This window comes from Silurus meridionalis, chromosome 5, assembly GCF_014805685.1.
Source record: "Silurus meridionalis isolate SWU-2019-XX chromosome 5, ASM1480568v1, whole genome shotgun sequence".
Classification (NCBI taxonomy): domain Eukaryota; kingdom Metazoa; phylum Chordata; class Actinopteri; order Siluriformes; family Siluridae; genus Silurus; species Silurus meridionalis.
Genome location: NC_060888.1, coordinates 13,740,279 through 13,762,031, shown reverse-complemented (window position 1 = coordinate 13,762,031; position 21,753 = coordinate 13,740,279). Strand labels below are relative to the sequence as shown.

The window sequence follows — 21,753 nt, the reverse complement described above, 5'->3', positions numbered from 1 at the left end:
TCATGCAGGGAACTGGAACCTCAGCAGTTAAGACATTGGGCTATTAAAAGAAAGTGTATGTATCCTGCCTACAGAGCCCTTGAGGCCTTGGCCATACACTTCTCAGTTGTATTAATTGGATCATTGTAAATTGCTCTGGATAAGGTTGTCTGCCAAATGCCATTAATGTAAACGACACACCTTCCTCAAATTGGAAGCTCACAATTGTCCAGAAAGCACTAGAATTTCCCTTACTGGAACTAAGGGTCCAAGATCAAGTCTTAGTCCTTTGGTCATGTAAAAAATAAATATTGCTGGTTGTAACAAAATAGTTAAGGTTAAGGTCAGCTACTTCTTAAGTGTAAATACCGTAATTTCCGGACTATAAAGTGCACCCATATATAAGCCGCACCCACTGAATTTGACAAACATTTTTATTTTAAACATAAATAAGTCGCAGTTTAATGTCTACACTGAAACTAATGAACTTTACACAGGCTTTAATGAAAGACAGTGTCTGTTACACAGTGTAACGGGTGTAATACGTTGCGCTTCCTTTAGGAGCGTAGCGGTATATTGGGAATAGGCTGCCGCCGCATTTTTCCGCTATTACTGCATGTGTGCAAGACCGAGGATTATGTCCTTATTATTTTCTGATGCTCGTTTCTAAGTTTCTTTGACTAACCCGTAACGATGTTGCCAAGAAAAATAAAAAAGCACGAGTTTTGGAAACCTGTCTATGCTTATATGATTTCTGTTGCAACTGGAGTTAGCGCGCTATCCCATGACCCAGACTCAACGTGTTCCAACGGCTTGTATCTAAACAGTAGCCTACCAAGAAAGTCATTGTTCACTGTCTTCCTCCTTCCTTTCACAACTATTTCTCTCGGGAGTTTACCTGATGGCATCGTCGTACGTTTAAAAAAAAGTTTTTTCTCCTGATGGCGTGCAGACCAGAACACAGGTGAGGTGCGTTTTTTCGTTTCCGTTCAGAAATTTCATTGGTCTAAAAAATAAATAAATAAGCCGCTTCGTTGTTTAAGCCGCGGGGTTCAAAACATGGGAAAAAAGTAGCGGCTTATATTACGAAAAATACGGTAAGTAGTCCCAAATATTTATCATACTCAAATACATTTCCTACATATCTTTTTTTATTTCTAAAGAACGTTTTATAGATAGTTAGCAGATAACCGTATAAGCTTGTATTTTAAATTCAGTCATATTGAACAAAAGTGATTCAAGCCCTCCAATCACCTGAGATATATCCTTTTAACCACTATTGAGGGTTGGAATCTAGCTGGCTAACAGTATTTGTTTAATACAAAACATTTTTGACAAACAGGAGAACAAACAGCTGTCGGTAAATACCATGTGATAAATTTTTGTTTTGTTTTGTTTCAATGCACAGTGCTGCTTTATCGGGCAATCACAGTAAGGCCTAACTGGATGATGGTAGCTAAAATACATGCTGACACAAAGCAGGCTTTGTTCTTCTGCAAATAGCTTGCAAAAGCATTTTTCTCCCATAGAAATTCAAAAATCTTACACCCTGTTGCTTTAAAATAAGGTCTGCGAAGCACATAGTGGCACCAAATCATTCTCTTTTTGTGCAGTGGTTTTCTCCCTCACCGCTTTCTCACTGTGTTCACACATTCAATATACTCCTTCCTCCTCTTTATCTCTCTGTCTCTCACTGCCTCATTAACCATCTCTCTGTGTTCTCCTTTCTGAACTCCTCTCCCCTGAGTCCTTTTTCGGTGTTCTCTGTTTATGGTAATGCCAATAACTGCCTGTTTAGAGTGTGCTGGAGAGCTGTGCTTCGAAAAAGCAACTCTTATCACACTGTCTCTCTGGACTAACACATTCATCTCTTCATATTTAGTGTTTGATCTTTTTATAGCCATGTACTGCCTTAGGCCAAGTCTGGATCAGTTTGAAAATTTTCTCTGTTTTTGAACAAACAGAGGAACTACTGTACATATTGTTTAAAAAATGTTTTTTATGTTTTAAAAACAAATGGTTGTAAAATGAAAAGTACTTTAATAAACTAGCCTTTAATCAATAATTGATCAATTAAACAACTTGCACATGAACTGTCCCCAACACCATTCACGTATGGGAAAAGAAGAATTAAACCTTTCAAAATATAAACTGAAAAAAATAAATAAATAAATAAATTCAGGCAAAAACGACTTTACTCTTAAGGATTTTGAGGATGTACTCTGTATAACCTGGTATAATTTCACAACATCAGTGGAGTTTACTATCATCGAGTTTACTAATCGACAAATCCCTAACCAATATTACAAAATCTATTGGAAACTCTTCCTGGAAAAATGGAGGCTGAATGATTTTCCAAGTCTCAATTTTTTTTGGGTATTTTTACATTATTTTTGATCAGTATTAATAACAGCATGTTTATTGTGATTTATATAACTAGCTGACCTACCTTTAAAGAATATCTAAAACTATGTTATTTATTTTCTGAACTACTGTCTTTCCTGTAAACAATCTACACTCCCAATGCTATTTAGCCAACTGGGTGCAAAAACCTTTATCAAAACTCTTTCAATCATTGTTTCAGAGTTTATTGACCAAATTATCACCAAAAGGTATTAAATTATTAAACAGACCTAAACAGGTGCATGAAAAACACATCTAGCATTTGAACACATCTGCCTGAAGTAGTTCAAGGAACAAAACTAGAAAGGGCTGTGTGGGCTGTTAATTTGATCCTGCTGATTTAATATTCTAAAAACCTGTGATCTTCAATAATCAGGGCTTCTTTGGCAGCAGACCTAATCAGTGATCATAAAAAATAGTGCAGCATTCACAGGGTTGATGTGCACACATCCGGCAAACACACTGTGTTGAGAGAGAAGAGAGAGGAGTTGAGACAGAGAGAGAAAGAGAGAGATAGAGCAACCATAGATCATAGCAAATTAATTACTCAACATTGTCAGAATGTGAATTGTATATGTCTACATGACCAGTGTCATCTATTAAATTTAGAACCTGAACCAGCAAGAAAATTTGTGGTGATTGTCTGTAGAGCATTTAAAATGTATAGCTAACAAAGCAGAAACTATTGGCTCACATTGAATTTAGCCCAAATACATCTTTATATGACCTAGGGTTTAAATGTTAGTCTGGCCATCACACCCACCTCTAGTACACGTCCACTGATGTATCGATTGCAGGTCTCACACTTTATCCCAAACTGGGCATGGTAATCTGATTCACAGTATGGGATCCCATCTCTGAACCAAACAGCCAAAAACAATTTACAAAATAATTAAACAACCAGAAATACAACATTAAAACTCCTTATAGTCAAAACTATTCCTTTAGCTCTCATGCAATATTTATAGAGGTATGACAACTTAATAAACAGCATAATATCTCAAGGGCTGCTTATGTAAAACCTTTAATGACAAACCCAAAAACCCTAGACTGAGATATTAAAAAACATTTTGAAATGAAACATTAGCATTAGCAATGGTGCTATAAAATCATAGATAAATCAGGTTTGGCTTCAAATATAATTACTGTATATCAAAAATATTGTAGGTTTGCATAAGTGAGGGATTTGAGGAAACAGAATAGGAGGGATAATGTGTACTCACTTGCTTATGTACTCTCCAGTGAGAACATTTCCACAGGTCTGGCACTTAAAGCAGCTGACATGCCACTGTTTCTCCAATGCCAGGAGAGACTGGCCTTGCTTGATCTCCTCCTTACAGCCTGCACAGTCTAGAAAGAGAGAAAGAGAGAGCGAGAGAGAGAGAGAGAGAGAGAGAGAGAGAGAGAGAGAGAGTGAGAGAGAGATGGAGATAGAGTGAGAGTGAGAGATAGAGAAATTTAAACTCTCCAGTCATTCATGGCATAAATCTGTAAAATATGGTTTTAATCATGAATGATGAGAGACATAATGCTTGTGGTACCCACACATACACACACACACACACACACACACACACACACACACACACACACACACACACACACACACACACAAAGACTAGTAGCAGTAAGAAGTGGCTGTGGGGGTGTATGAGGCATAATTGTAGGCAGGGGCTTATGTGCTGACAAGTCAGCTGATGGTTTGTTTTCATTTGGACATTAGCAGCTATTTTTGGATGTAGTAATCCACTTCACTCTCTTCTACAGACACCCAAATGTCAGTCAGGTTCATACCACAGCCTTAAATCTGTCTAATATCCTATCTCCTGCTATCGTCTGCAGTCTATCTACATTTACTGCTCTTAAGTTCTTGGTGGCATTGAAATAAAAAACAAGAACAAAGCAAACTGAGATATGCAACCACTCCAGCCTGCTCTAACAGAACAGAGATAAAGTCTTACCCTACCCCCTTTGAACTTGGTAAGCAATTTTCTCTCTCTCTCTCTCTCTCTCTCTCTCTCTCTCTCTCTCTCTCACTCACACACACACACACACACACACACACACACACGCACACACATACACACACACTCACACATGCACACAAAAACAGTCCTTAGACCAAACACCTGCTCCACTCTCCCCACAGAGAAATGCATAAGCTGTATACTGAAACTACTATTAAGAATAAATAAGAACCATGATAATTAAATATTAATATGTTTATTTACACTGTTAAAAAGCTATATGTTAAAGTTTATAGACTTTTAGATAGATTTTTTCTCTTAAACAGCAACACACATATTACACATGCAGTGAAATGCTAATATTACATTTAGAGTTCAGCAGTGTGTGTGTATGTGTGTGTGTGTGTGTGTGTGTGTGTGTGTGTGCACGCGTGCGTATGTGTTTTTGGTACGCCACAAGAATAAATAATAAACTGCATAGAGATTCCTGAGGACATTTAATTTATAAAACATTATATTGTTTCGAGAGAGACTTACGACTGGGTCCATGAATCTTAATCGGCTCATTTGAAGCAACAAGTTTGTGGGAGCACTGCTGACACACACACTTCTTTCCACTGAATGTTACTCTGTCTCCAATTGGAAAGGGTTTTCTACAATGGAAACAACATGAAAATACTTGCCTAAGAAAAATGTTACATAATTAACATAATCTACACATTTTCTAATGTAAAAAAAAATGCTAAAAAGCATGTTATACATAATAGTTAAGTGTTAATAACAGATAACAACCTCTGAGGTTTGGTATTTTGTATCAATATCCATTTGTATTTTTGGATTCAGTACCAGCTGTAATAAGAAAGAAAACCATTTAACAACCGATTTTTACATTTTGTGTGAATGGCAGTTCTCTGAACCATACAGAGGTTAAATAGCATCTTAGAGGCCAAAAAGGAGCTTCTAAAAGAGGAGCACTGGGGATCAGATGACATTTCACTTCAAACAGATGAAACCGTACTCTCCCTGAGCCATACAAATACTCAAATCAGTGACATGAACATATTAACTATTTCACATTTACAGTATTTACAGCCTAAAAATAGTCATACACAGTGAAACCCAGTGGCATAATGAAAGACATGAGCAGTGCTGAATGTTTGGCAACTTAACCAAGTTTTTTTTTTGCTGCTGGCTAAAAACAGCAGCATAAAAACATTGCAGTATCAAATTTAACTAGCAGAAAAATAACATTCTGACAGTTGCATTATGTACTGGAATATGCTATCAAACACCTCAGCTATCCTGCTGGTGTGTAATTGATGAGGCTTTAATAACGTCTCTAGGTTACACATGTAACCCTGGTTCCCAGAGGGAACGAGACGCAGTGTCAACAACACTTTGGGAACGCCTCTGCGTGACCACGCTCTGAACCACATGTGTAATTAATCCAACAGAAAAGCGCAACTTCACCAGTGGGGTGACGTCATGACCAGGAAGCTATTAAAGCACATGCAGTGGAGACAGAGCTAGCTTTGGAAATGGAAGGAAGCGCTCGCAAGGATGCAGGGAGTGTGGGGCTGAGACACAGCATCTCATTCCCTCGGGGAACCATGGTTACATATGTAACCTAGAGATGTTCCCCTTCAGGAACTCGAGCTGTGTCAACAACGCTTTGGGAACGTGAGTACAATACTGTTAGACTGACCAATCATTGCTTAGTGTGGATAGGCACAGCTAGGCCGAAGGACAGAGGAGCCAGGAGAGGCATCAAGGCTGTAGGACATGACAAAAGTCAGAGTGGTAAACAAGCACACAGCGTTGCAAATGTCCTGGCAAAACACTACAGAGGAACAGGCCTTATAGGCTGCCACGCTCCGGGTTGAGTGAACTCGAACCCGAAAGGAGCGGAGAGACCAGAGGACTTATAAGAGGAGGAGATAGCATCCACAATCCACCTGCTGAGGGTCTGCTTATCCTCAGGGAGACAGTTTAACACCCAATTAAGCTTCTCCTAGTCGAGGGCCTGAAAAGGAGGAGGATAGAATGCCTGCACGACTGGTCGTGGGGCAGCCGAGGGCACCTTGGGACATACCCCGACCTGGGGTAGAGAAAGGCACTGGCCATGCCTGAGGTGAACTCCAGACAGGAGAGGGTCACAAAAAGTCGTTAGGGTCCCAAATCTCTTTAGAGACGAGATGGCCAGTGGAAAGACAGTCTTGACTATCAGAAGGACACCACTGGTAATGGGCTCAAAAGGAGGCAGGGCCTCCAAAACTATAGCCAGGTCTCACAAAGGCACTCTAGGTTGCACCTGAGGTCTCAGCCTCCGGGTAACGTGGAGGAAACGTGTCGCTAGCGGGTTCTTTCGTAGCGACTGAGCAGCAAGCAGAGCATGATTAACCGCAATTGTGGACACGGAAACCTGTAGGGTAGAAGGAGGCAACCCTTTGGCATACTGTTTCTGAACGAATTCCAGCACTGGGACAACCATTTACTGCAGTTAACTGGATCTAACTGGTGGCCTTTGCACCATATAGTGAACAGGTGCCATTTCATGGCATATGACCTTCTCATGGAGGGAGCTCTGGATTGGAGAATAGTCTCCACCACCTCAGCTGAGTGGTGGTCCCCTCAGGGGACACAGCCTCCATGGCTCCAGGCGGGGGTAAAGTAAAGTGCCCCCTTGCCTGAAACATAACACCACCTGGGAGGAATCTCGTGGGGAGGGTATTCGAAAAGGTTTACCAGGTCAGCAAACCATGGCTGTCCCATGATACCAGAAGGAGATGGATTCCATCCTGGCAAACTCTTCCCAGAACTCCCACGAGCAGTGCAACGAGGGGTAGTCTCCATTCCCTTGGCCTCGGCCCTTGCCTTGAAAGGCTCCCTGGCTCCCTGGTTTAAGCACCCTGGGATGTATACTGCCATCAGTGAGTGCAGCTTCCCTTGGGCCCACAGAAGAATTTGTCATGCCAGCTTGCAAAGGAGACGAGAGCATAGACCCCCCTGATGTTTGATGTAAGAGACCACAGGTGTTGTCTGTAAGGATCAGCACATTATGGCCTATTAAAGGAAATGCTTCAACACTAGAAGCACAGCCAGCATCTCCAGGCAGTCCACAAGAGATGACCTTTCCATAGACCTTGGGCAGAGCGGGCACTCATGACCACCCCCCAAACAGTGAGGGAGGCATCCATTTTTAACATTATGTGATGACAAGGAGCCCTCAACACAGGCCCTGTGACATAAACCTGGGTTCCCTCTACATTTCTAAGGCTTATTCTCCCAAAGGGCACCACGTGACCTTGATTGCATGAAGTGGGTTTCCCCTCCAAGAGAACCCTCTAGTCCTGAGCTACCACTGAAGGGGTCTCATGTGCAGGAGGCTAAGCAGTATCCCATTGGACATGGATGCCATCAGACCCCGCAGCCTTTAAAACTGCTTTACAGTGAGTGACTGGCCTTCTCACACTCTCTTGACGGCTGTGAGGATAGACTCAACTCTTCCAGAGACAACCCTTCCCGCATAGTGGTCAAATCCCACACCTTGTCTACATAGGTTGTCCTCTGTACCGGAGAAAGTACACTTTTCTTGGCAGTATTGACCCCAATTCCTTTATGTGGGCGAAAACGACATCTCATCGCTGCTCCAGGCTGCCAGATATTCTCTTAAGGGAATCAGTCTCTCAAGACTGACCTCTGGTATGCCTAGAGCAGGTTATAACTGTTCTATGAGCCCCCCAATTCCGCTACGTTTCCAGGCGGAAACTGAGAGAAGCACTCGCTGAAGACCGCTGTGCCCTGAAATTACGGAGGTGGCATAGTTAATAAGCCGATCTCCTGAGGGCACAGATAAAAGGCGAGTGCCGTGTGCTGAGGCGTACAATGCCCCCCAGAGGAATCCCTCCGAGGTCCTGAATGGTCACATTTGGAAAACATTTTGGGTGACCTTATACAGTAATTACCTGCTGTGTCATTTTCTTCTTAGATAAATGCTACACTATCAGCTTTTTCATTCATGTTAAATATTCATTGTTTTTAAATAATTAAACATTTATAATTTCTGTCCAGCCACACAATTTCAAGTTTCTTATGTGTTAACATGTTATAAACAATTATCCATGCAGCATTTTTTCCCAATGAATATGAATGTAAATATGTAAATAATATAGATACAATGTTTGTTAAATTAAACAAATATAGAGTATAAGCAAATAAATTGTTGCATCCATTCTCGTAGAACGCATAACTTGAAATACTGGATCATTATAAAACTACAGCTTGTGAACAGCAGCTTTTTTCTTCATGATATAGCGAGCTGTTTTCCTGCCTGTTACTGTTATGGCCTGCCTGATAAGAGATTTGCAGGTTACTCCCACTAGAAACAACCCGCTGAGCTATTTTGTGGCCACTGGCAGTGGGATTCTGTGAAGCAATTTTAGTCTTACTTGGCAAATAGATTTTTCTCTGCATGTACATTCAGCAAATGCTAATTTGTTCCTTGGTGCTGAAGGGACAATAATGCAAGGGGGAAGTAAGTGATTTAGTGTAATTTCCTCCAAAACTGGGCTGTATAACAGGAACTACAAAGAAGGAAGAAAACAATCAAGTTTCCAGGATTTCTGAGAAAGCATAAAAAAAATCCTCATAACCCTCCTTCACTTGTTCCATTCAGGAAGCAGCTTCATACTGTAGGTAGGTAGCAATTCTGAACAACAATGGTGCACTTTCCATTAGAAAAGCATAACAGCTTATACTGTTGTTAATTAGAACTGTGCCTTTCTTTGGGCAAATTTAAAAGCAAATTCGACCATTTTTTGTGGAAGTAATAAGAATTTTTTTAATGGCAGAGTGAAATATTGTTGTCACTGTCTGACTCTAAGCTAATAGAGTACTCAAGATTTCTAATAACTGTCTTGTGGTTAGGTAGTTAACGTAGCATCATCTGCTTAGCACTGAATCATACTTTCAAAGCCTAATAAATATCTAATACAATCAAAAATAAATAGATACAGGTTTATAGGGTTTCCATCATCTTGAGGAAGTTATTCTTAATGATATAATCCAATTTAAGTAATGGTACATAGATGTTTGGCAGGCAGGTAATAAGTCAGCCAAAGAAGGCATTTGTGAGTTTGCTGCTCATTCATTTTCTGGGAATCTCAATTCAATTCAATTCAATTCAATTCAATTCAATTCAATTCAATTCAATTAATTTTTATTTGTAAGCTTTTTTAACAATGAACATTGTCTCAAAGCAGCTTTACACAGATAATGTGGTGATTAAAAGTGAATATGTTCTTTATAAGTCAATTTATAAGATATAATCTGACTGTATCTGACTGTATTGCAAACAAAGGGGTTGGTTCGAAAAGCTTCTCTGTGTTTTGTTCACACAACACAGAGAAGCAGAAAAAGTGAAAGGGGGGGGGGGTGTTGAAGGATGTACAGTAGTATGGACCTAACATATTTATAAAAAAAAAAATTATAATAATTTTTCTACGTCTGAGAAACACAGCAGCATATGGACATAACCTTTCATAGTGCAATGAAGATTAAAGGCCATAAAGATTCATGTTTTTCTTCTCATACTCTGCCTGGAAAATCTAATAAATGTGATAAATATTTATTGATTATTTTAATTAATTAATCATTACCAACAGCATAACTGTCTAATAATTACTTAGAACATTATTTATGACAGCAATTCTACTCTATACTGCGCATATAAATGCTACATTTATGTCTGTGACCTACAATGTTATTGAATGATATTAAGGAAATGGTAGCATTTCCAAATCGTTTTAATTGATATAGTATTAATAAAAAGTCTTTTTACATAATACAAGCACTTTTTTCTCCTCATGAACAGAAAAGAAAGAAATAGATCTTTCTGCAATATATATTCTGTAATATATTTTCTAAAATATTTCTTAACTAGATTTGTTATCTGAATATTAAGCAGTTTGATACAAGTACAGGTAATTGAATGAAATTGTATGGCCCAGCAAGGCAAAGTCAAACAAAAGTGGTGACATTGTTAAATACCTTGTTAATGAGGTACAGGTGTAATAGTCACTCATTAATGTCTGATTAAGTGTTCAGACTGGAATGAGCATATGACATATTTACTATTTCAACTTAAAGTCATGGTCACACAACATATAACTGAATAAATAAAAAATTTTTTTTTGTGGCTTTAATAAAACATAAAGCGAAGTAGTTACTTTGGTAGGAACCTGAAAGACTCACCTGCAGACATTGCAAACAAAGCACTTTGGGTGATATGTGTGGCCCAGGGCTGATACCACTTCTCCTGTGATGAAGTCCCCACAGCTGTCACACTTCGTGCCATACAGACGTTGGTAGTCTGCTGTACATATGTACTCACCCTTCTTCTGGAAAAAGCCGGAACGGGCCAAGTTACAGCCACACACTGCCGGGAAGAAAGTGCATGTTTGAAATAGCACATCTATACAGACTTGCACAGATAAGCTTCTATTTATCTCTGCAATTTCAGGATTATACAAATACAAAATGGTCTTCATAGTCCATTTTAGTTATTTCTTTAAATTCATTAAATACCATTAGAGACCTGAACATCCAGCTGGACAAACTAAAAGCTGACTGATGCTGCTAGCATTATTTAATCAAAAATATTTCTGTATGTTTCATTCCTTCATAACCTTTACACCCTTCACAATCTACTGCTCTACCGCTTTTCTCCCTCCCCCAACTTGTGCACAGAGCCAATAGATACCCTTTGCCCTACATTAATCATTTGCCTCAATAGCGCATTTCCTCTCTTTCTTCTGCTCAGGTTTCACGGGACCCTCTATGACTTGGCTTAATTATTCTTTTTTTTTTTTTACCAATCTGTGAGGGCGAAGTGTAAAGGCCAGTCAACCACATCCACTCACACTGCTTCTCATATGGCATCACATAGCAGTGTGACACTCAGAGAAATGCAATATCCACCTGCTCCTGCATGCATGAGCTCACAAACACCAGTGATAGGCTAGCGTTTCTGTGACTGATAGAGGACAGAGAAAAAACATCACTAATAAACAACTATACACCAATCAACCCTTTACACATTCTAGTGCTATAAGTGCTCTGGTAATCAGAAATATGCAGTTTGTTATTCATCCCTAGCCACAGAAAAGGATTATTTAGCAAATCAATTTTAATAGGGATATTTTAACATTTTGGTTACCCAAAGTGGAAGTTCCCATCTCAAAAAAGTGACTACATGAATTCAGTATAGTTGTATAGAGTTGTACAGAGTTGTACAGATGCAATGCTTCAGTTAAAAGTGAAAGATTTATAAAACAAAAAGCAGATAAAAAAAGCAGAGAGCAATCAGTTAAAAATATTATGAGTATGAATATAAATTTTACATCTTCTAGATTCTGTCATCTTTATCAAAGTAATATTCGGTATGTTTTAAATATTGTGAGTTCATTAATGTATAATTCACTGCAAAGTCTCCAAATCATAAGATTGTCAGAGATTCACACTTGTACTGTTCATGTTCATGGCAGTGCTACTCATCACTTCTCCAAGTGTCTAGCCAATTGTGTCATTGTTTTTATGTCTCCATAACTTTTGCTTGTCTTCTCTAGCTCAGAGAATTATGTGACAGATGCCAACTAGTCTGGATTCACAAGCATCTAGCCCACTGAGACTTCCCTATTGATTTTTATACACTTTAAATAAAAAACAAACAAACAAACAAATTTTTGCCTTATTCAAATTTTTGCCTTATTCAGACCATATAACCTGATTGTATGTAGGAAAAATAAGCATTTTGTAAGGCAGTTCTACTCCTCATTACCACTCCTTGTAATACAAATTCCATTTTAGCCACATTTAACAGACCACAAAGCAACAGAAAAGCACATCAAATGGTTTATTGGCACATAAGCATTAAACATTCTGGTGAACAAGGCATTTAAATCTTTAAAGAGAATATATCAAAGACAAACCCTTAAACCAAATCTCAACAGCAGTTCCTTCCAGCTAAATATCAGAAATGTCTTTGAAAATTTTTTAGCACGTTTACTATAGAATATGTTGGTCCCCTGGTGGTCTAGTGGTTAAGATGCAGCGCTCCCACCGCTGCGACCCGGGTTCGATTCCCGGTCAGGGAACCAACCCCAGCCACTCTCAGTGCCGGTCCCAAGCCCGGATAAATTGGGGAGGGTTGCGTTAGGAAGGGCATCCAGCGTAAAACATGTGCCAAATCAAACGTGCGGAGGATCCGCTGTGGCGACCCCTAACGGGAGAAGCTGAAAGAAAGAAAGTTTACTATAGAATATGTTATTTTAGCGATATAATGTCATTCTGCATCTGAATGTTATTTACAAAACCTATTGTAAATTGCCAAGAAGGCACAAAAATGATTGATAAATTGGCAAATCCTCATATTTAATCCTACTAGTCCTCATAATTTGATTTAAATAGCATAATTAGAGGTGGTCCTGCATGTTATTTTGTCAAACCCTCCAAGACCAGGTGTAAATTATCACTATGCTTGCCGATCTGAGTGATGCTTAGCTTCAGTTAATGTTCACATCAAGCATGAGTATGTGGGGTAATAAGTCTGTGGCATGGATGTAGCTTAGGGATAGTTTGACTTTTGCAGAAACTGATTACCTCAGTTTCTCTTAATTCCCACACTACATTCTCTAAAGTTTACACAGAATTGTGTAAAAAAAACAAAAAACAGTAAAACCTCCTTTGAGAAGAGGGTCTGCAGGCTGAAACATTTTGTTCAGGAAAGAGATCAGAGTATAATTATCAGACTGGTTTGGCTAAAAGGAAGTCTATTGTAACTCAGATAAGCAATCTTTAAAAACAGTGGTGATATCAGATATCAGGTATAATATATTGGATAGAAGCATATCAAAATGCACAACACTGATCCTTGAGGTGGATAAGCTAAAACAGAAGCTCATATCAGGTTCCACTTGTTTAAACCAAAAAATAGAAATCTATAGATATCATGTGCACAGAATCACTTGAATAGCTTGGTTGATAATGAGAAAAATAAAAGATATATTTTTGCTAATTTATAACTGTCCAGTTTGGTTGAGTCAGCACCCAGGATAGGCCCCGATTCCTGTTCTTGGCCAAGAGGAGTGGATCTCATTTTTTTTTTTTACTGCTAGCCCACTAGTTTAATGGTTTTGTGTTTACTGGGGTTGTAAAGAATTACTATTTGATTTTTTATATCCTACTGGCAACTTGAAAATCTTGCTTTTTTTCTTCTGTGCTCTCTTAACAAGTGTTTCCACCTACAGAATTGTATGTAAATTTGACATTTTACAATTTATTCCTTTTTTTTATTTTTTTTAAGTAGAGACTGATATGTGTAAAAATACCAGGAGATCAGCATTTCCTGTATGACTCAAACCAGGTATTCTTATAACGACATTTACACTTCATTCTGTTTGATGTGACAGTTACCTGTTCTTGCATAATTTTTTTTACATTGCACTGCTGCCACATGTTTGGCTGATGATACAAGTGCATCGATGTATACGGGTATACAGATGTGGACAGTGAGTGTAGTTTAATTGCACACTTTTATGAACCCAACTTTTTACCTTCAGCATTATGTGTAAGTTGTTAAGCAAACTTAAATAACAATCAAATAACAACAAAAATAGTACCAAACGGTCTCATGCCACAATACCAAGCAAACATTTGGTTGATTACTATTAGTTGGTAGCTCGAATAGTGAACCCTGTAGCAGGCTGTAGTAGGCGTTCTCTTCCAAAGCTGCACAGTTATGGGACAGCCTTCTCATTAGTGTTTGGGACTGATTGTTCAAGTCAAAATGGAAAATATATTAGTTTAGTGAAGACTTTTATAAATAAGTTTCTCTTAGAGTTGCTCTTATAAAGCAGACCTAGAGGGATCATGTTTATAGAGTGTTTTGGTAAATTGGGATGTTTGAATGCTGTCATCCCTCCACTCTCACACTTAGTTTTGTTGACGGGGTGTGGCCAGCCGTCTTATATCCAAGAGATTCCTCATGTCTGTGTTAACTTCTGGTTCTCCCTTTTAGTTATGCTGTCATAGCCAGAGTCTCTACTTGCACTCTAATCATACTGCACATTATCCTTAGCTATTATTCAGCAATAAGGATAAAAATAATACATGTTTATTCTCTTTCTGTTGCCCCTCCTCTCTCTCTCTCTCTCTCTCTCTCTCTCTCTCTCTCTCTCTCTCTCTCTCTCCCTCTCTCTGTTTTTCTGTCAAGTCAAACATTCTCATGAGGTACAAGTGATCCTGTCGCTTTTTTTTTTCAAACCTAACTGATTCATCCTGATGCCCTACCTCTGGATGGATTTCTTTTAGATTGGAAACCACTTACTGCAGCTGAGGATTGTTCCACATAAACAGATTAAAGATCCATTAATGCGGAGGGTTAAACTGAAGAACCATTAAGATGGTATTGGACTGTAATTAATTTATACAGTTCTCTATAATGGATGACCAATCACCATGAACAGTTTTACACTCGAATCTCCATCAGTGAACAGTTTATAAACTCAACAATAATTGAACTATAATAAATGGATATCTGGTGCTATCCAGACGAGGATGGGTTCCCTTTTGAGTCTGGTTCCTCTCAAAGTTTGTTCCTCATTCCATATCAGGGAGTTTTTCCTTGCCACCATCACCACTGGATTACTCATTAGTGATAAACTTAGTGATAAACATAGAGAAATGTATATTTTTTATAAATGTATAAATTATGCATTTATCATTTTTTTTCCTTTGGGACAATATAAATAAAATTAAATTGAACTGAATTTAATAATTTTGAATCCTGACCTTTCTAGAAGTTCCCAAGAGACAACAGGGGCCCATATAAAAACTAGCCATTTGTATAGGCCTATGTCATTTGGATTATATGTACAGACTGATAATTACACCAGAACCTACTCTCTGTGACTTTATGTAATGAATAACATATCTGTAAAGTGCTCATCAGAACAATTAAGCAAGACAGCTAAATCTTTTAAAAGGTGATGGCTACTGCAGATTTTCTAGCAGTAGTGTGGTATGAATCATATTTTGCTGGTAAATGTGTGATTATAATTTGGCATAGGTCTTTTCCTCTGTGCTGATAATAAACTCAATATAACAAATGTCGCAACTTAGTCTGACCTTGGGTAAAAATAACAGGAGCAACAAAAGTTCAAAACTACGCCCCGTAATGGCATCATTTCATCTTGTTATTTTTAGCAAGCACTGAAATAATTAATTTAAAAACATGTGGCAACTTCGGCTGCCACACCCACCAATTTCTATGTCTGGATGCCAAAATCTTGCAGTCGTCTGCCTTCACTCTCTCTTTCTCCAACCTTCTAAATGTTAAAGACTTTACAGTCAACCACAAGTAAAATGGTTACAGTTTAAGTGCACAATTTGTTGTGTATCCAGCAGTTATTACTTAAAAATAGTAGTCAAATTGCAAGGCATGCCGTGCAATCCACACCAATTACTTGTTGTGGCATGAGTTTTTTTTCTGCTTGGTCTTCATTTTAATAAATACTGTACTCTCTCTCTCTCTCTCTCTCTCTCTCTCTCTCTCTCTCTCTCTCTCTCTCTCTCTCTCTCTCTCTCTCTCTTTGCATCTGCAGCACAGCACTGGGGTCCCTAAAATAAATTCCTTTCTTTGATTTTCATGGTACCAACTATCCCACCTTTCCATTATTCTCATTCCTAACTATCTATCTATCTATCTATCTATCTATCTATCTATCTATCTATCTATCTATCTATCTATCTATCTATCTATCTATCCATCCATCCATCCATCCATCCATCCATCCATCCATCCATCCATCCATCCATCCATCCATCCATCCATCTATACCTCTCTATTCTATTTATTTCGAGCTTCATATTTAGTATGTCGTATTATAAAGTACAAGAATTTAACCCTTGTTACCAAATATTGGTTTTTGAAGATTGGTTTATTAATAGCTTATTTTTTAACAGTTATTGAAGGTCCACAAATATTATTAGAAAAGTGTGCTAATATTTAGTATAATAGCACTGGAAATTCTTATATATTAAATGAACTGTGAAATTCATGACTCTACTATGGTCTGTCAGTCTGCATGTTGCAGAAAACTGCAAACATAATGTAGCATAAATATTTTAGATATTACAAAATATTTTTTTCTTGTGAAAAAACTATTTTATGTGTCATGGCAGCTATAAATTATTTGTTTATTTTGATATATTTTCACTTAAGAATAAACATTCCTATAAACTGCTTGTTTTAGTTAAAACCATCCTAACCAAACTGCATCAACCAAACACAACACATTATTTTTATTGTAACAAGAAATGCCCAAGTTGCAATAATGGTACAGCTGATCAGTCCCTCCCTTGTGCACAATTGTGATACCAGAGATATATGGCCAGAGTTGTTCAATATGATAATGTCATTGCTCTACCACGATTGTACTGTGACTATTCTTAAGTCTCTGTCTGTGAATATGAAAATATTTTCATAACCCTAACCCTAGTTACTGCTATTCCTACTATCCAAGTACTTTCAGAGCATAAAATGAATTGGTGTAGCAAATGTGATAAAGTGCCCTTTCCACTACCAGTATATAACCAATATGCTGGTAGTCATATCCTCAGCATTTGGCCTGCTAGCCTTGTACATGGGCATTAAAACTTTTTAAAGGAAACCCCACCATATATAACAAGCACAGCAGCAAGTTCTTTAGTCCAAAGGACCACATCTCATAGCAATGCCTACAATGCCTACCTAGACCAGTCACACCAGACTAGTGGTAATGCGTTACTCATAATCTGTAATTATGTGTTGACTGAGCCAAAAACACTGCAATATAGAGGAGAAAATGACAAACTAACTGAGCAAATACTATCTCTGTGTTTTTTCATGGTCATCCACTAACACAACAGATGGCCAACAAAGACAATAAAACTTCAGAGAAGGTGATGGCAACAAAAGTCAGATCCCACTATTTCAGATCCACTGCTCAACATGTAAATATTACTTATTAGGCTGAAAAACGAAAAGAAAAAGGGATTTTTAAATTTACATTCAAATGTTCTTCTTTCTTTTCGTTTTCAGCCAAATAAGTTATATTTAATTGTTGGAACCTCAAGTTCCAACAATTTTTTTGTTTTTACCTTAACCATTATCCTGTAATTATTAGAAACATTATTATGTTAAATATGGAAAGCCATTTTGCACATATATTGTATATTGTAATCATGTTTATTTCCCTCAATAAATGCTAGCCATGATGCAGCAAAGTACCAGCATGCCTCCTAAACCATGCTTTGAAAGAAGATTTTGGTGCAAGCAAGTAATCCATATTTCATTAAAATACATAATTATGCCTTTTTTTTTTTTTTTTTTTAAATAAAATGCTTTATCTAGCCCTCATTTGTCTCAACAAATCTTAAATAACTAGTTAACCTGACCTGAATCACTAAGAGATGCTGACTAACTGCTTTGTTCATTTTGTTTCAACAAACAAGACCTCAAGTTCTATTCAATTTCAAAAAGCAGATATGAGACTGAAGACTATTTAAGAAAGGGAACTCCTCAGTATTGATTAGATTAAATGGCATACATCACCATAGACATTATTGAAATAGCTGACATTTTTCTTTTTCATAGACACTGTAAAATGAGCAGTTAAGACTGATGCGTCTCAATACCTCACAAAACAGCATACGCAAAGGGAATTCTGTGTCTACCACATTGATGCTATCATGCAGCAAAGTCCCTCAACTATGGGAGAATTTCTCCCCAGCAACCACTGCATGGCCTTAATGATTGGACAAGAACATGTTGCCATAGCTACTGGAAGCTCCCATCCTGTTCATATCCCCCCTCCACCACAGTGCCAGACAAGTCGGAGAAAAAGAAAGCATTCTGCATATTTCACCAAGAGACGTTCCTGTCCTCATGCTACATGAACAACATTACTGTCTGTTTTCAAAATAGAACAATCCTGAAAAAAGGGCCAAATGCTCACGCAAAGGTCAAAATGATATAAATAGAATATATATAAGCAGAACCTCCTCAATACTAGCTAATTAAGATTCTTCAAGTTTGTGCAGTCTATTGTAGGAGATAAATCTTATCTATAAGTTGCATTCATTGTCCTAGGTTTATAATGCTCAAGTGCTAATTTTACAAACATATAGCTTTTTATTCACGCACACACAAACACACACACACACACACACACACACACACATAAAGAGCAAACTATCTGCTGGATTCATCCATTCCTCGCTAACTCAATCAACGCTAAGAAATGAAAAAACATATCTAGGGCTACAGATAGCTACTTGACTAGTTAAGAACAGAATAAGAGAAGGCCTAGGCTACAGAGAAGTCACCAATAGTACCATGTGTGAATGCCACATATGTTTAATTTTGCTAAATAGTTTTTCTTGTTTTTTCATCCTGCTTATAATCTAAATGAATCACATATGACATTTTAATGATTTTTTTTTACTTTTATATCATTATGAAGCTTTAATTATTTTTGATTGTATTTTTATATGATTATTACTGTATCTTCTTCTTTTTTAGTGTGTTTTTTTATGAATTAAAAATAGAAACCTAACCTAACACCTTACATTTTCAGGCAATCTAAACACAATAACATCTAAAAATGTTGTTTTAAATCTGTAACCTAGTGTAAAGCATAAAAATGCTCTTACCAAGGTTGAAGCAGATAAATGGAGGCTATCCACAGTTTGAAGCTAGTCCTATATTGTGCACATGCAGATAGTTCCACATTGTGTAAAAAGTGTATGAGATAATGAGAAAGGTAAAGATGTATAATAGCTGTAAAACTGAGAAACAGTGAATCAAATTAAGAGAGAAAGAGGGATAGACAGAGAAAGAGAGAGAGAGAGAGAGAGAGAGAGAGAGAGAGAGAGAGAGAGAGAGAGAGAGAGAGAGAGAGTATAAAATAATCCTTATAATCCTTTAAATTTTGTTAGTTTGTCCAATTACAATTGAGCTATGAAAAAAACCCTTTGAATTAAATTTGAAAGTCGACACTCCAATTTTAATGGCTCATTGTAAACCCGCTGTTTCAAATTAGTGGTGCACAAGACTTAACTTGTGTCCCTGTCAAAATATTTATCGACCTGACTGTATGTACTATATGTGTATATAGTCCATACATGTGTATGTGTGTATAAATATATTGTATGTAGAGCAAACATTTTCTGACACATAAATACATACTAAAAAATACACATTTATTATTAAGCCACTGAAAAACCTTCAAGGCATGGAAACGAGAAAGTAAATGCCGATACATGTCATTAGAACAGCATGTCAGAATAGTTTTTACCAACAGAAACACAATCACCCCACCACTATGGCTCCATATAAACCCAGTTAAAGCTTCAGTCTAACCACACAAACTACCGGCTCTCATTTCTAGACTGATAAAATACAGACTATGTGCAGAGTGAAATTAAAGTTGTATGAAGCCAAAAAATTCTTTGTAATGTGGCACATATGAAAATGTTACAGTTTATGCTTGCCTTTGAACAACTGTTTATTAACTAGAAGAAGACAGAAAAGTCCAACCACTTTGTACCAAATCATATATCATGGTAAAGTGCAGATGGAAAATCGTAAAAGTACGCCAAGAAAATCAATCTGCTTGCTGGTGGTTTAAAGAGAGGTTAGTGATAAATGATAAAATACAGGGTCTGGATAGGACACAGAAAGAGAATGTTAATGCAGCATTTTCCACTCAGTGTTTTTAGTCAATTTTTCCTTAAATTAGTTTATAAAGCTACTTTTTTATATCCCTCTTTTCATTTTTGATTCCAAATACAACAGTGGGCTAATACATTACTACTGTAACCACACGTTTAAAAGTCTTTTACACTTCTAACTACCTTAATGGTTTTAAATAAGAAGCAAATCACAGTGATTAATACCCATCTGATTAAAATTCTAATTCATGGAAGGGTAATTGCTTTTAATACAGTGCTTTTAATGTAAAGAATAAAGAAGCATAGATAATTAGGGGAATAAATGGTGGATTAGAGAGATAAGGAAGAAAAGAACAGAAAGAGCAGAAGTCTAATGAAAACATAATTTTTTAACATCTCGAAATCCTATTTGCATTCCCTCATATATTCATGTGCTCATACTCTCTGCCCTAAAGATAATGCCTACTCATATTGCAGTCAGTCCAACAGGAAAATCAACTGCTTGACAAACATATTATTCCATTTTAATGAATTAAACATCACAATTTGTCAAACTTAGTTACGCACAAATGCTTCCTGCTGAAAATTCCAGAATAAAAGCACAAAAGTGTAGGACAGCTGAATAATGTTGGGCCTATTACGTTCCTAGTTTGTAGAATTACACAAATGAAACATCAGAACCTGGTGAAAACCATTCTGACATTGTGAGAACATGCAAAATGCAGTGTAGGACAGGACATATAAGGCAACAGCATTACTTAATTACTGTACCACTGCATAACTATATTGTTGGGGGAAAATGGAGGGGGGTTAAACTAGTGAGTAGGTTTATTCAGCCATGCTTGTGAAACTTTTATAATCACTGTCTTTTCATGAAAAAATAAATAAGAAATAAATATGAACTCACAGGATTCTTCTAATGCTGAAGAATACAAAATAGATGCAACAAGGTGCACAAAAATGAATTAAAATTCTGCTTGAATTCTTGCTATTATTATTTAAACGTTCCTAAAATTTTGACTAGCTGCTTTGTGCCTGGTGTAAATAAAGGTGTGAATTAGCAGTGTGTAGCAATCTATTGACATCAAGCATAAAACATATAAGAGCAAATCTAAGAAAGATCTTAAAAAATATTTGTGAAGATACATCATTGAACACTCAGTGGAACACCTGGCTATGCAGTGAAAGTTATAACATTTCACAATGCAATGAGAAATAAATTTTAACTAAACAGATGTTTGGCCACAATAAAGCCCTATATGAGTGAGGTTAATTGTGCCCACTGTACAAGCCTGTACAAGTACTGAAAATACATGATACATTGCATAAAACTTTAAAAACAGTTCCATGATAAAGGAAGTAAAAAGATGTTATCAATTATATATACAGTACAGGTATATAAAACATTAACTTGTGGCATGGTCTCCATGTCTGCACCTGATCACCAATTTGACTAAACAACTTGTTATCACACACCTTTAACATGTACTTTTTTCAATATACATGCACTGCCTGTAAATAAAAAATTAAATAAAAATAAAAACTCACACACTCTAATATTTAATTGGACTGCCTTTTGTTTTGATAATAGCACACATTCACCATGATGACATGGTTCTGATAAGCTTATGGA

At 37.2% G+C, this 21,753-nt stretch overlaps 1 protein-coding gene and 1 non-coding gene across 9 annotated transcripts in view; one reads left to right on the top strand and one right to left on the bottom strand.

The window, feature by feature from the left end:
- Window positions 1-21,753, bottom strand: part of ablim3 (actin binding LIM protein family, member 3) — a 54,856-nt gene that overhangs the window by 19,235 nt on the left and 13,868 nt on the right. For all 8 annotated transcript variants that reach the window (XM_046849214.1, XM_046849216.1, XM_046849219.1 and 5 more), the window contains exons 3-6: window positions 10,602-10,785; window positions 4,887-5,002; window positions 3,606-3,732; window positions 3,146-3,239 (exon numbers count right to left, since the gene is read on the bottom strand). In XM_046849214.1, the coding sequence (XP_046705170.1) occupies window positions 3,146-3,239; window positions 3,606-3,732; window positions 4,887-5,002; window positions 10,602-10,785 (521 nt within the window). The remainder of the gene's footprint in view (window positions 1-3,145; window positions 3,240-3,605; window positions 3,733-4,886; window positions 5,003-10,601; window positions 10,786-21,753) is intronic.
- On the top strand, window positions 12,430-12,502 carry trnag-ccc. The gene has a single exon. It is a non-coding gene; the product is annotated as a tRNA-Gly (tRNA).